This window comes from Alosa alosa, chromosome 12, assembly GCF_017589495.1.
Source record: "Alosa alosa isolate M-15738 ecotype Scorff River chromosome 12, AALO_Geno_1.1, whole genome shotgun sequence".
Taxonomy (NCBI): Eukaryota; Metazoa; Chordata; class Actinopteri; order Clupeiformes; family Clupeidae; genus Alosa; species Alosa alosa.
Genome location: NC_063200.1, coordinates 24280443 through 24296512, shown reverse-complemented (window position 1 = coordinate 24296512; position 16070 = coordinate 24280443). Strand labels below are relative to the sequence as shown.

General features: G+C 44.0%; 2 protein-coding genes across 2 annotated transcripts in view; both read left to right on the top strand.

Annotated features, from left to right (window-relative positions):
* Positions 1-1478, top strand: part of LOC125304405 (talin-1-like) — a 70262-nt gene extending 68784 nt beyond the window's left edge. The window contains exon 48 of the mRNA XM_048258645.1: positions 13-1478. Coding sequence (XP_048114602.1) covers positions 13-78 — 66 coding nt within the window. The 3' untranslated portion in view covers positions 79-1478. The remainder of the gene's footprint in view (positions 1-12) is intronic.
* Positions 1479-2069: 591 nt separating this feature from the next.
* Positions 2070-15761, top strand: LOC125304180 (talin-1-like; the record flags this gene model as incomplete). Its single annotated transcript, XM_048258248.1, has 11 exons — positions 2070-2231; positions 2677-2862; positions 3451-3558; positions 4967-4969; positions 6338-6443; positions 7761-7885; positions 8642-8767; positions 9042-9104; positions 9880-10062; positions 13038-13163; positions 14046-15761. Coding segments are annotated over 11 exons (1317 nt in total), but the record flags the coding sequence as incomplete, so codon positions are not given.
* Positions 15762-16070: the final 309 nt, after the last annotated feature.

Below are 16070 nucleotides of genomic sequence, written 5' to 3'. Positions count from 1 at the left end.
CGGGATAAAAAGGCGTTTTTTTCTTTCCGCGGGTTTGCTGTTGGTCAGGATGTGGGTACTGTTCGTGTCTGGAAATGAACTCCACTGTCTGTTTTTTTCTCCCTCCTTCTCTCTCTCTCTCTCTGTTTTCCTGCAACTGTAACTTCAAGACATATGTGTTTTTGTTGTGTTTCATTTACTAAGTATACTTTCTGTGCTCTGTGGAGTATGGGTGGTTAAACTGCATTAGGATGGAGAAAGACACACATATTGAGTAAAGGATCTGTAGTTTTTACCCTTTTTCTGTTTTTTAAAACAAAGAAGAGCATTTATGCAAAACCTCTGCTCACAAACCCCCACACAGCCATAAGTGGTGACTGCAGTTGGCAGCCTGCACTGTTGGGATCACAAGCTCCCTGTTGTGGATTAGTGCCCTGGTACTCATCACCCCTGTAGCTCCGGTCCCACCAACACCACCACCTGTTGAACAGATATCACAGAAAGACTCTGCTACACCATGGCCAAATCCAAATGAGGGTTCTCTGCCATGTTCTCATGGCAACACGGCTGAACAGTGGTACCACTTAAAAAAACAACAATGATATTTTAGACAGGCTAAATATAGCTAACTCTTCTCCGTCTGGTGAGGAGGCTAAAGGCTAAACAAAGTAGTTTGCTTGAAATGGTATTTCTATTGTGATTGGCACTTAATGTCATGGAATGGAATTTCTTTTTAATGCTCTGCCCTGCATTCTGGTGGCTCAAATAAATGTGTTTTCAACCACACAGACGAGTGTCGATCCAAGAAATGAGAGCTATTTGTGAGGTCTTTGTTCATTCTGATGTTGTAACAGATGTCGTAATTAGAAGCATTTGGTTTGTCGTGATCTTACCACAGTAATGCTATGACTGCAAGATACTAACCAGCCACCTACTTAGGGTCTCCAACTGCAGTGCATTCACTTATAACATGTCGATTTGGCTCCTAGTGATTGCCTTGGCAGACTGTAGTTACTGTACTGTAGAGCCTGGCTCTTCCATTAATGATTAACCAACAACAACAAATGTTGACTAGTCTGTAAGGAAGGGTTAAGTTACTTATGTCAGTTAGTCATGTAGGAATGGGTGTTCAGGAATAGGAATGCATTTAGTCAGCATGCATAATGTTTTATTGGATTAAGGAGGGCACAGTAAAATTATTTTATGTGCGTTAGAACTCTGTAGGAAGCTTGATTGATTTCATTACTGTCATTATTTCCCTGTAAGTTTGTTTCTGTTTAATGTGAATGTCAGGTTTAATATCAGTGTTTGATAGTGTAATAGGTCTGCACTCTCTCATTTCATACCTGCAATATGCTATTACCACTAGCTGCTTAATCTCTCCATGGCATCCTCACATTACTTTTGATTGTAGTTTGACATCTTGGATGCTTTGAATTTAAACAAATAGGGTTTGTCTCTTGTGTGGATCACATTGTCTTTGTTTGTGCCTTGTTCCTCTCTCCACTTACACACACACTCACTCACCCCACTGCCTCTTGTACAAGAGTGCCCTTTTTTTTTGGCTCACCTCCTTTATCTGATTCTCACAATCTCTCTCTCTCTCTCTCTCTCTCCCTTTCTGTCTCTCTCTTTTTTCCCTCCCTGTCTCTCTTTCTCCCTGTCTTTCTCTCTCTCTCTCTCTCTCTCCCTCCTTGTCTCTCTCTCTCTCTCTCTCTCTCTCCCCCTGTATCTTTGTCTCTGAGATGGCATTATGTTTTTACATTGTATATCTCTATCCTATATTTAGTCATCCAGCATAGGTTGAGAAATCTGATCCGGGCATGTGTCCTTCAGCGTCCCCTCTTGTGTCCTCCCTGTTGTGCCCCCTCCCTGAACTATTTCCATGTCCATCTTTGTTTTCCTCCCTCCCTCTCTCTTCTTTCTCTCTCTCTCTCTCTCTCTCCCTCTGTACTTTCCTCTCTCTAAGTATCACCTCAAACAAAACCCCCATGAAAATCCTCTTGAGATGCTCTGAGACTCACGCACATGCACACACACACACACACACACTCTCTCTGTGAAGGCAGTAAGGTAAAGGTGTGACTTGGGGAAAGGGCCGTCACTCATCAGCATGTCTGTCCGGTGTCGCGCAGGTGATGGTGACCAATGTGACTTCGCTGCTGAAGACGGTGAAGGCGGTGGAGGACGAGGCCACCAAGGGGACCAGGGCGTTGGAGGCCACCATCGAGCACATCAAGCAGGAGCTGTCCGTAAGTGGCACCCGATGGCTTAATCCTGTTCTAATTGCCAATGTGAATATGATGTAGACTTGACATTATAGACCTGTGGTGTTTTTCGTGTTTGTTTTTATGTTGGTGTTGGTACTTGTAATATGCCAAGTGCCTGCTGTGATGGACCACTGCTCCCAGCATCTCAGGGACCTAACTAGCTTGCAGTGAGAAAAGAGAACACGATATGAGCGATATGATTTTAGAAAAGCAAAATGCTTTTTGCAACTGGATAGTTTGGTTAAGTGTGAGAAAATGTGCAAGGAAAGTTTGAAGTTGTACAAAGATTTATGAATATACATCTGGAAAGGGAGATATGTGTACAAGGACTTTGTATTACAGATGATGTTTTTCTACTTGTTTGGCATTACCTGTTCCCTTGTTTAAAGCCCTGCCGTCTCACTGGTCTGCTGGTGTCTTCCCCCAGGTGTTCAAGAGCCACGATCCTCCTCCAAAGACCACCACTCCAGAGGAGTTCATCCGCATGACCAAAGGCATTACGCTGGCCACTGCCAAAGCAGTGGCTGCTGGGAACTCCTGTCGTCAGGAGGACATCATCGCCACGGCTAACCTGAGCAGGCGGGCCATGGCAGACATGCTCAACTCCTGCAAGGTGAGACAGGAAAGGACACCTGATTGGCTGATTGGATCGCTCTGAAAGTTATTCCCGACAATATCGTTCTTCATGTCATCATCATTATAATTTATGTGTAGACGTTGTCATTCATATTACCTAGAGCGATACTTTTTTGCTGTTTTCGTTTTTAGTTGTCGTTCTTGGTGTGAATGGCCCTTTACGTCTGTGTCTGGATTATCTGCTTCAGAAAATTTAAAACCACTAACGTTTATATACAATGGGAAAATATGTTTTTGTTGCTATACAGTAATTTCCTGTGTATTAGCCGCATTGTGTATAAACCGCAGGACAGTGTGTTATGCAAGTTAAAAAAAAGAAAACCATATTAACTGCCCCCGTGTATTAACCTCATAGCTGAAGAAATTATGCGAAGTTGATGTATAAACCGACGGCTAATAGTTGGGAAATTACGGTAGAAGTTTTTTTGTTTGATAGTTACCTGTTTCATATCAACGAGTATGAGTTACCAGACACAATTGAGATGTGTGACTTGAGTTAATAACACACTGATAATGAAGCCAACATGGCATCCTCTGAATACGTGTCCTTATTGTGGCCCCACAGCAAGCGGCATACCACCCCGAAGTCAGTAAGGAGGTGCAGGCGCGGGCCCTGCGCTTCGGATCGGAGTGTGCCACCGGATACCTGGGCCTGCTGGAGCACGTCCTGGTGGTAAGTCCTCCCATGATTCTTGCCTTTCTTTATCAGGGCTACTTTGGTAACAACAGAAAATCACTTGTTTTATTGATGCTCTGTAGCACTTCAGGTTGTGGCCAGTATTGCACAGAGTAAAACAAAAGAAAGCTAATGTCAGTATTCAGTAATAACCTAGATAAGGGGCAAGTTTTGAGTCACTTGAGTAACTCAGTGGAAAGTCATTGGTTTAGGAGATGTTTTTTTCATCCAGGGTTAGGGGTTAGTGACTTCTAATACAGGTGAGAGAGGCATACAGTATTCTCCAGTGCATATCCTCCCTGAGATAGAAACTCATAACCGAGGTGTTGTTAGCAGATGTTTAAGACATGTTACAGCAATGTCGTCTGGTTACCATATCTATCAGTGGTATCCCAAAAGTTGTCTAGTGCACCATCATGGTGGTGAACGCCAGTCGTATTAAGTTTCTGCCACAGTCAGATCCTTCTGTAAAGGGTAACCACAGAAAGATGTGTCACTCTGAGGTGAGCCCACACTGCACACACACACACACACACACACACACCTTCCCTGATCTTGAAAGACACCTTCCCTGGTCTTGAGAGGTTGCTCGCCCCATCTGTGACCCAGCGCTCTCACACCGGTCACTGGTCCCCTGACCTGTTAGTCACCAGTTTATGAAGTTGTCATTTTCATAGTAACTGTCTTGCTTGAGATGATTTATAGTTTGTCATGACACACCCTCAGTTTTAAACATGGCTCACACCTTATGTAGACATGCTGTCATTTTGCATTGCTATTTGTACATGTTGTAACTATACAAGTCATGAATATCGGGGAAATGTTGGAGCCCTTTTGTCACTTTAGGGAGCTATTGGCTAGTGGGTTCCAACCACATCAATGAGGTATGTTAAGCTAGGCTAACAGGGGTTGTGTCCGACTGAGTTACTGCACACACAGAGACGAAAAGGGTATGTACCATTTTATTTAACTTTGGGGGAGATGGCAAATAAGCTACTTTCCCAAGAATGTTGGCATGGATGTGACAGACCAAATAAAATGTGGTAATGCCTGATAATAGAAGTGTAATATTTCTTCAAGCACAATTTAGCTACCCCCTTAATCCTGGTTTTAGAGGTCAATTTCAGAGAGATGACTCTCCTCCTGACATCATAGACATCACCAACATCACTCTCAAAATAAAACTTTCCAAGATGTCATCATATGCGAGAGTCATCTATGAGGCAATTGTCCGGTCATCTACTACAGCACATCCCCATCTCTGAATCTGCACCCTGACTCTCTCCTCACTTTTCACTGTTATCCATCTGTCTGTCTGTCTGTCTGTCTGTCTGTCTGAATATCTGTCTCTGTGTCTGTCCCTCTCTTATCCTGGCTTTGTGTTGTCCCTTATTCACCCCGGTAGCCGGTGAGTAAGACACACGGTATGATTGACCTGCACGACTGTGTGGCTGCACTGTTTGAGCCCCAGGGAGCTATTCCCCAAACCCCCCACCACACACATCCTCAAGGCCTTCAGGTCTTCAGAACAGCTGTCTGTGAAGCCTCCATCAGCCATTTACAGTACTAGACTAACAGTTGGAGAACCTAACCTCAGAAAATCACTGAATGCACATTTTGTACTAGCATAGTTCAAGGAATTGCGTAAACTAATGCTGATATGAACATTGCAACTGTGTGTGTGTTTCTTTGAATGTATACTCATAAATGTGCGTGCGTGCTGTGCTGTGCGTGCCCATTCATGTGTGTGGATGGATGTGTGTGTGTGCGGACACATGCATGCATATACGTGTGTGTGTACTTGTGTGTGCATCCCTGCCATTGCTTGGCCATTCCCCTGATGCTTGTGACACTGTGCTCATGCGTCGCTGGTCTTTTCTTAGCCACTCATCTGAACACACTTGTGGCATGCCCCAGCCCAGCGGGATTATGGGTAGACGACAAGCACTGTTAATGCCGCACCTGTCATCTGCTTTTGGCTGGACACCCCACTAGCCCTGTAGAGGACAGTCCGAGGGCGTTTGTCATACTCTTTCCGTCCCTCTCTCTCACACACACACACACACACAAACATGCATAGAGACACTCTCTCTCTCTCTCTCTCTCTCTCTCTCTCTCTCTCTCTCTCTCTCTCTCTCTCTCTCTCTCTCTCTCTCTCTCTCTCTCTCTCTCTCTCTCTGTAAGATATATGTTTCACTGCTTGGTTTGGTGGACAACTTCCTGTGCGAAACGTGTGTGTGTTGTGCATGAACGCAAATCTTTTTTTCTGGCATTTCATCTTAATGACCTGGCTAATAGGCAGAAGTTCTCATTACGAGTTGGCTCATCTGACATGGATTTAGAAATCGATCCTCCATGAGATATTAATGTTAGCCTTGGGAATGAAAGTTGCAATGAAGAGGTAGGATGGTGGTTAACACTTTTCATATCTGTTTCTAAAACTGTAGTTCATCTGGTGTGTAGGGGAGCACCTGATATCGTTATAGACCAGAATAAAAGGATGCAAAGTCCAGAGGGTCGTAGCAGGTTCATCAGAGGGCCCAAAAGATCCTAACCCACCTTTTCTCTCCCTCTCTTTCTCTCCTTCTCCTCCTCCTCCTCTACCTCCTTCTCCTCCTCTCCTCCTCCTCTCTTCCTCCTTCTCCACCTCTCCTCCTCCTCCTCTCCCTCTCCTCTTCCACCTCCTTCTTCACCACCCTCTCCTCTCCTCCTCCTCCTCTCCTCTCCTCTCCTCTCATTCTCCACCTCTCCTCCTCCTCCTCTTCCTCCTCCACAGATCATCCAGAAGCCCACCCACGACCTGAAGCAGCAGCTGGCCGTCTACTCCAAGCGTGTGGCCGGCTCTGTGACCGAACTCATCCAGGCTGCCGAGGCCATGAAAGGTATCTTAACCTTTGACCTCCAATCACACCGAGTACATAAACTACCAACTCCACCAGTCACCATCAAAAACAACCCACCCCACCTGCTTCTAAACACCTGATTGGTCCCAAATCACCACCTAATTACCTCTGTCCCTGGATCAGGTTCCATATGACCCCTTTCTTCCATCTTCAAGCTGTAACACTAGACAGCTATTATTAAAAAGTGAATGCCTAAGAAAATGGGTGCTGCAATTAGCTATTGGGGGTGGCACAGTGCTGGCCTTGGCTTTATGGAGGTCCTGGTGACGGACTCCATCATCAGCACTCAGGCCAAACCCACCCACCCACCTCCCCTTCCTCTATCACAAGTTTTTCCAACTAGTCTCCTCAATTACACGTGCACACACACACACACACACACTCACTTATTCTGGGTTCATAGACCGCCTCCGAGAATAAAAGTGAACCCCTATCTCTTGGGCCTGAAGGCACTAATGTCACACCTTGATTTAACAGATGCTATGTGTGTGTGTGTCTCTTTGTATGTTTGTGTCTGTGCTTATATGTGTTTATGTGTGTGTCTGTGTGTGTTTTTGTGTGTGTGTGTGTTTGTGTTTGTGTGTGTGTGTGTGTGTGTGTGTGTGTGTGTGTGTGTGTGTGCTGGTCAGGACAAGGTGATGGATATATATCGTAAGAGGTGGTTACAGCCCCTCCGCTCTATTTCTCCTTAGACTGGAATGGAAGGCGCTGAATCGGCCATTCCACTGATAGGTCAGGCCATTCAAGCCTGTGTTAAGCCCCTGTCAGGTTTCTGTTAACATTGCAAGGAGGGGTTGGGGGCATCCCTTCATATGGGGCTACAGTTCAGGCACAAAAGGTGCTCATTATATCTAGTTAATTTTAATTTGTCTTCTCGTAACAATCTAGATGGCAAGTATGCAATGATTAGTAAATAGTGAATTAGTGAAGTAAACAATGATTAGTTTGCACTAGTCAGAATAAGGAGGACCTGAGGAGCCAACAGACAGAAGGTGAACAGAAGGTTCTGCTGCTAAAGTCATTTAGTAATTAAAATGTCAATTCAGACATTTAGATAACACTGAATCCAACTCGGTGTGTTAAATCCTCATCAGAAAATCCTACATCTCCCATAAGTCTTCACTGATTAGCAAATGTCATTTTAAGCCACAATGTGTCACAGAATCACATCCCTTCTGTGTTAACTATCTGAAGAAATAACGGGACCCCTGTTATTTCTAACCCCAGACCTGGGTGTGAGTGGGATCAGTAACTGCTTAATGAACACTGACCCTGGTAACCTTGCTCCCCTCACAGGCACGGAATGGGTGGACCCCGAGGACCCCACCGTCATCGCCGAGAACGAGCTGCTGGGCGCAGCAGCGGCCATCGAGGCGGCCGCCAAGAAACTGGAGCAGCTGAGGCCGCGGACCAAACCCAAGGTGAGGAGGAGGAGGAGGAGATGGGGAGGACGAGGGTGTGTTTTTTCCTGCCAAGTCAGGAGAGCTCATCATAGCTCACACCTCCACCCCTGCTTAGCCACTCACTCACAAACAAATAAACACACACACACAGATACATGAACACACACATACATTCATGTATGTACAGAGTATACACAGAGACCACACTTGCACATGTGTTTAGTGACCGTGGGCCACAGTTTACATTGCATGTGTTTTACGACTTTACAAAGTCAGCAGAGATACTAATTGGGCCCAAAAGGTTGGCCTTTTGGCCTTTATCTTCAGAATTAGAACCACACTGCATTGTGTAAAACATGACTAACACCGCATGGATGTTATGGCTTAAAGGGGATTGATTTCTGGGCCTTTCTATAAAGCATGATGATGATGATGATGATCTATCTATACTTAATCAATGTGATGAAGTACTTTTGGATAACCTACCACTATGTCTTGTTAAGAACTTCTAACGTGATAACATAATGATCTACTCTACACTGCCCTTTCTCACTTGTATCTATATCACGCAGTTTGCAAGGTATGGACGGAAGGTAACCCTCCGATTGAGGATGTATGTATCGGTCAGCATGCTAGCATGCTCACATCTCTCTGTTTTCACATCTCTCTGTCTCTCACATCTCTCTGTCTCTGTCCCGGTCTTGCTCAGTCTCACGTCTCTTGTACTGTAAGTGGTGATGTCGCCCACTCAGATCCCGTCTTCTGCTTCCACAGGAGGCAGATGAGAGTCTGAACTTTGAGGAGCAGATCCTGGAGGCGGCCAAATCCATTGCCGCGGCTACCAGCGCACTGGTTAAGGCAGCCTCGGCCGCCCAGAGGGAATTGGTGGCCCAGGGCAAGGTTAGTTTGGGACAACAACCGGCTACTGTGACTATAATTGTATTTCTTGGAAAAGTGAAAATAATTACTTTGCATCTATATTTAGTCTTTTCACAACAGTATTACCCATAGCTGCTTGAGCATAAGCATAATTTCTCATATTTACACGTCAGAAGTTATATTCGTATCATGATCATGATTTGTTGGAAAAATTATAAGAGGTCTTAGTGTTGCATGCGGACCCGTAGTACTTTTCTTAACCTTCCTCTTCCGTCTTTTCTCTGTCTCTGTCCAGGTTGGGGCCATCCAAGCCAATGCCGTGGACGATGGACAATGGTCCCAGGGTCTCATTTCTGCTGTAAGATTCAACCTTCACTAAATAAAAGCACAACTTTTTAAGATGAATTAGCTGAGCAGTTAGTATAATAGTTAATCACTCCCAGCAGGTGGTGTAGCCTACTGTATGTAATGAACCGCGAGGAAGAAAGAAAGAAAGAAAGAAAAAGAAAGAGAGAGAGAGGGAGAGAGACCACACCAATAATTAAAGAGGCTGGATGTTTATTTATAACTGAGCAGATGTACTGTCTGTGGGGAGAAAAAGGGTGACATTGTAACTATAGAGTTAGCTGCCTTTTACTCTTTTCCTGGCTGAGTTGGAGTGTGCTAGAGTGCTAAGCGTACTGCTTACTTTGTGTCATTCTTACTTTTACAAAGTAAGAATGAAAATGGACAACCAATTAGCTTCATACAGGAGTGTCTCAATTCTTTTCTTTTTTTCATTAACTATTTTGAGGCCCATTTGATGAGAATTCTGTTTTACAGAAACCCGCAGCATTTCTTTATACACTAAATTTGATGAATAACAGTGTTACAGTATGGATACTGTACTCTAAACAGCCACACTTGGATGGTACTTGGATGGTCTCCATTAGCCTAGATTTAGATCTACAGATTCTCAGATTACAAACACTCAAGAGGATGGGTTTGGTTAAGGTGATATTCAGTAAATGTTGAACAACCAAGACTAAATTTGAATTTCAACAAGCCATCTATAAAATGTCTTTAGGCAGGCTATCTAAGTGAAGTGTTGCCATATCAAATGTACTGTATACTGACTGTATTTGCCATCGTAGGCGCGCATGGTTGCTGCTGCAACGAACAACCTGTGCGAGGCGGCTAACTCGGCGGTGCAGGGTCACGCCAGCGAGGAGAAGCTCATCTCCTCGGCCAAGCAGGTGGCCGCCTCCACCGCCCAGCTCCTGGTGGCCTGCAAGGTCAAGGCTGACCAGGACTCCCAGACCATGAAGAGGCTGCAGGTCAGTTGAATGAGGGGGACACGTGAGGGACACTTTCAACATTCTGCCTGCCAACATGGCAGTCTCTGGTGTTCACTTTGCCAGCCTCTGTTAGGTTCTCTACTTGGTTGAGTACTCTTCTTTCTCCCCCCCTCCTTTCTCTCTCTCTCTCTCTATCTCTCTATCTCTCTCATCTCTCTCCCTCTACTTCTCTCCGTTCCTGCTACATTTCTGTGCCTTTCTCTCTCAAAATCCATTACTCTCCATGTTATGTAAGAACGTTAACACTCCAGGATTATCATGGTTTATGAACTAGGAGCCATAGGGTTGGCAGCTGAGTGCAGCACCTCTTTTAGTCCTCCTGTTTTTCTCTTCTTCCAAAAGACGAGACCAAACAGCCATCACATCGCACCCTTGTTTGAGTTCCACAGGCTGTCAGGCATCTCTTGTGGGTCTTCCCTTCTGTTAACTTCTTTCTATTGTTTTACGGCTCGCCTGTCCCTCTCTGTCCGGTCAACAATTACAGGGGTGAGCATGGAACCCAAGGCCAGAAATAGGTGGAGGCCTCTGTTTCTGGTTACACAGGGCTGCTCACCCGTGTCCAGCTGTCACCTTGGGCTTTAGCCTGGCTAAATTTACCCCTTTGCTGAGGCTGGACCTCTGTCCATGGGGACCCTTGTGTTTAGCATAATAGAGCAGAGCGGGCTTCTGTCCTGGCCAGCAGTGGTTTTAGTGTCCAGAGTGTCCCCCCTGGTTGAGCCCTGGCTTTGAATTGGTGAGAGAGAGTTTTGCAAGTGTGCCAGGAGGCAGTCATCATGGCAAGATGTGGTATCTCTCAGCTAAAGCATCTTGTTGTCACCTCTAGACCTGCCCCCTATCTCTCTCTCTCTCTCTCTCTCTCTCTCTCTCTCTCTCTCTCTCTCTCTCTCTCTCTCTCTCTCTCTCTCTCTCTCTCTCTTTTAACACAAAGGAGAACCGTGCCTCAGACAGACTAAACTTGCCTATTTGTTTTCACATTTGAGTTTTTAATTGGTTCTAGGATTCCTAATAAACACTGAAACATGACTTACATTCTGTAATAGAATATATCATAGACACATTGCAGTTGAAAGCGGTTGCACTTTTGGGAATGCCACCGTGCTGCATAGCTCCATAGCCGCTTCCCCTCAGCTTTGCCCTGCCCTGAGGGACGTCTCGTGTTCCTCTGGCCTAACTAACCACCCGAGTCTTATTCCCCTGTGTAGCCTAACACACAGCTGCTCCTTGGGCAAAGGCTACTTCTCCAGATTGAGTTTCCCCCCTCACCTGAGTCACTTTCCAAATATCAGAGTTGTCAGTGGAAATTGTACCCCTCCCCCTAACAGTCATACTAGCATCTTTAATTACTGCTAAACGGTGGAGGACGCTGACTCAAGAGTTGAGGCAGTCTGTGAACAACATGGCCAACACAAGTCTACTTAGTAGTGCCATACAAGAGTGAGTTCACATAAATGGTACTTCACATGAGAAGAAATATTTGAGATGGTGTACTGTGTGTGTGTGTGTGTGTGCAAGCGTGAGTGAGACTGAGTGGTCTGAAGCAATAGCAGCAGGTGGTCCGATGGCCTGACACAGGTGGCCTAAATAGTCACACTTCCTGGACCCTGACAATGCACAGCTAATCTCACATCAAAGTATTGTAATTAGAGAGGAGCCATATCAGACCATTATCAGGTACAGTGTGATGCTATATAATTACAATGTTACATAAATAAAGCGACCACTTCCATTTCAAGTGACGGAACAGAGTAGTATGTTTTGTTTATGACACTTGGTGCTGTTTTGGGCAAGACACGTTAAGGGAAGGCTAACATCACATCACAGGAGATGCCTTACTGGTCTTGAGATGAAGGATGTAAATATCCTGAGTCGCAGCTGTTCTGTTGTGTGTGTTTTTTTTAAAAGCCTCTTGGCCTTGAGTTTGGCTTGTGGCTCGTGTCAGGGCCAGGCTAACTCTGGCATGCTAATAAGAACCATAAATCAGCCGTTGAGACAGCGAGAGACCCGGCCAGCCGCGGCAGCAAAGGGGAGGCCTGCAGTAGGCCCTGACCAGCAGGGTGTCTTCTCTCCTCGTCTTCCCTTCAACTCCACTGCTCTACCGCAAAGGCCTCTAAATGGCCCTGCACACAAAAAAGGGAAAAAAACGCTCACTCAGGGCTGCCAAATGAGTGTGCGGGAACGCATACGTGTTCTGTGTGTGTGTGTGTGTGTGTGTGTTTTGCTTCAAGTGATTCACAATGAGCGCCTGGGCTACTTCACTTCACTCCAGCATTGCCTTTTAAAGCCATCCTTAGGCCTCGGAGTCTGGAGGAGTGTTATGGTTGACAAGCAGTTCAGACAGATTCTGGTGTTATCCTTACCAGCAGGGGAGGGGGCGGCTCCTGTGCTGGCTCTGGAGGAGATGGAGGAAGGAGACTGTGTGTGTGTGTGAGGGAGAGAGAGACTGTGAGTGTGTCTTTGTATTAGTGATTGAATGTGTGTGAGTTTGTGTAAGTATTAGTGAATTGTGGGAGTATGTGATGTTGGAAGTGTGGGGGTTGGATGTCTTACTCATGCTTGTGTTCTGCGTCAGTGTTGGCAGCAGCTGCAAACCTTTCCAAACAGACAAAATAACTCAGAAGGCTACATTTTTGTGTGAAATCAGGGAGAATTTAAGTCTGAACCACAAAGCTTTGTCCTGGCATATTACTACGGATGAGGTGGCTCTGAGCAAGCAATGAGTACTCTCCAGTCTCACTAAGCCCATTGAAGATCAGCTGAGGACAATTGCGATTAAGAAGTTGCTAGACCAGACCTACATTTTCAGTCATTTGAGAAATGTTGCTGTAACTGATGTGATTTTGTCTGTCTGAGAAATTTGTGATTTTTGTTTGTGTTGGAGAAATGTTGCTGTAATGGTTGTGGTTTTGTTTGTGTCTGATCTGTTGTTGCAACGGTTGTGCTGTTTGTTCCTGCAGGCTGCTGGTAACGCTGTCAAGAGGGCCTCAGACAACCTGGTGAAGGCCGCCCAGAAGGCCGCCTTCGATGCCCAGGATGACCAGGCCGTCATGGTGAAGAGCAAGATGGTGGGCGGTATCGCTCAGGTAGGCATAAATCATACACTGGAAGCCTTAGACTTCGATCCAGAGAATTTGAAGCAAGTCTTCATACAGTCACAGTACACACAAGGAATGTTCAGAACCATATTCCTTATATGTACTAACTCACTTGGCCAAATGAACCTGATTCTGATTCTAATCCTGGTCACAGCATACTGGCATCTCCTTAGTCTGGATATAGCATTAGGTTCCTGTTCATGACGAAGAGTCTAGCCTGACATTTTAATAAATAGAAACGCGTTTTTGTTTAAATACTCTAAACAGTCTAGGCTCTAGCGGTATGTTGTGAGTAGAGTGTGTTTTAAACATATGAAATAGTACATGGTACATATCTAATATAGTATCTTATAAGTGTAAATGCATACATGAATGTACGCAGCATTATTGTAATTACTCATTAAACTATTAACAGAAATATTGTATATTTGTTTTATAAATCATTGTATATGCTGGAAAGTAGCCAGTTGTAGCATTTGCCAGTAGAACTGCGCCTCCTCATGAATAATAACACATCCTCATAAAGACATCCTCTTTATGAGGATGTGTTAATATTATGTAACAGAGCGGGCTCAAGAGCCTTACTGAGCCAATGATTGGACAGTGAAGTCTTTTTTGGGCTGTGCATCTCACTGTTTATGTGACATCACCTATGTTACACAATTGTCACCGATTTAAATAGCATATAGCCTATTATTAGTACTGTTGTATGTATTTCATTTATTCTATGTATGTTATTAATATCATCTTCCTATATAATATTAATTGGTCCTAAGTATTAGGTGGTATTAGGTGGTACCACATACTTAGGCACTGTGACTAAATAAGCGATGTGACCCTGAGCCTGTTGTGTGTGTGTGTGTGTTTTAGATTATTGCGGCTCAGGAGGAGATGTTGAGGAAGGAGCGTGAGCTGGACGAGGCCAGGAAGAAGCTGGCCATGATCCGCCAGCAGCAGTACAAGTTCCTGCCTTCGGAGCTCCGGGAGGAAGACCAATGAGAACCGCCACTGTTTGTCTGCTAACACACATACAACACACACACACAGATGCCATGCAAGCAAAGACAAATCAGCGGCTTGGGCTTTGGACCCGTGCCACAGTTTTATTATATATTTTTGTTCAAGAGTGTAACTATGATGATGAGGTATTACTTTTTTTGACATGCAACATTCTGGGCAAAGCAATTCTAAGAGATGAAATAGGGGTAAAAAGTGAACAAATGTATCAGGATGTTTATTTTAAACTTTGGGTTATTTTTTTGTTTGTTTTCACCGTTCTTTTTTCTATTTGTCACTTTTACAAGCATTGCCGTGCCATGACTTAACTGTTTATTGTTTTGTTTGTGTCTTTTGGATAATGTATGCACAACTTATGCAAATCTCTAAAGTAACTGTGCTTTTAATAGCTCCATGTGATTTAATTTAGCATTAGATCCAATAGAGTAGATTGTCTGGACCTAGCATGCACGGGTCTTAACTGAGGCTACACATTTAATTTACTCAATCAATTCACTTATGATGGGCTAAGTAAAATGGCCTCAGTTAACACGGCTAAGAAAAATATTATATCATCGAGCACAATGATGTTTTTAACTTTGTCATTTTTTTATTTTATTTCTACTCCTCAACTTCTGGGGGGTGGAAATTATAAAAAAAGAAGAAAAAAAAACAGTATTTGTTCCATAGATATGTCTAACATTTAGTCAGGTTCCAAAGAAGATTGTTGTGAATGTGTGAGTGGCCTCCATAGCCTTTCTTCTTCTGGTGGTTTAACCCAGGGACAGTCAACCGCATCATGTGGCAATTTGGACCAGCAGTGCAATGAGTACCTTTTTTTTGCGATGAAACAATTCAAAGAAAGAAAACATATCATTTTTTAAGAAAAGAAAAAATAATAAAGCTATGAATTGTGTTACAAATAATATCTTCTATTAAATGTCTATGTTAATAAAAAAAGAGAGTTTGTGGGTGTTCGTTTTCTATTAGTCAGGGCATCTGTCACTTTGACCTCCTGTGTTTGAATGAGGTCAAGTTTGGAAAGCCATATTTTTTTCTCTTGGTTTGTTTTTATTACTCAGCCCTTGTCTTGTTACTCGGACCTACTTGGTGCTATGTGGTAGAGCTTTCTCTGAGATGTGGATGTACATCATGGAGGTATATGCAAATATTAGAAAGGAGGGAGGGAGTTCATATTAAGTGAGTGGTTCCTCCGTCATCTGACTGTTAGTCAAGATGAACAAGGAATATGAATTCATAGTTGGGGTATAGTGTTTTCAGAGCATTTACAAGGCTTTGTTATTACATGGTTGTGTCTGTTGAACATATCAGTCCATCTGAAAGTGCCTTCAAAAATCTGTTTTTATAACAGTATGTGTTTAACTGTTAACATTTCCTATTTTCCACTGTGCACTTGTTTAACTTAAAGAAAACCACAGATAATCCACTCTTTTACACATTATTTTCACTCTTGTTGTTCAGTGATTGTCATTTTGATACCCTAATGTTTGTAGTGCAATGGGATAGTTGCCCCAGCACTGTTTAAGACCTATTCATGGGGGTCAATAAAGTTGCTTTTCTTGCCTAAAATTAAACGTTTTTATTCCTTACACGGTCAAATATCATTGGTGAACTACTGGGCTGTCTAAATAAAAAAATATAAAGCCGCCCTCATTGGAAACTTCTCATACGCCAATAATAATATTGTGCAGGCCTACTGAGGGTGGTCAATCTGGTAATGGTGATACCGTTTTTTACCTCAGAGCACAGCTGTCAAATTAGATGATCTGCTGTTGATCTGCTGCACCTGTGCTAGTGCTTGTGCCTTGAGGTGACATCCAGTAGTACCTATTCTCTGTCAGAATAAACTGCTGTACAATATTCGTATGCCAAAAACAG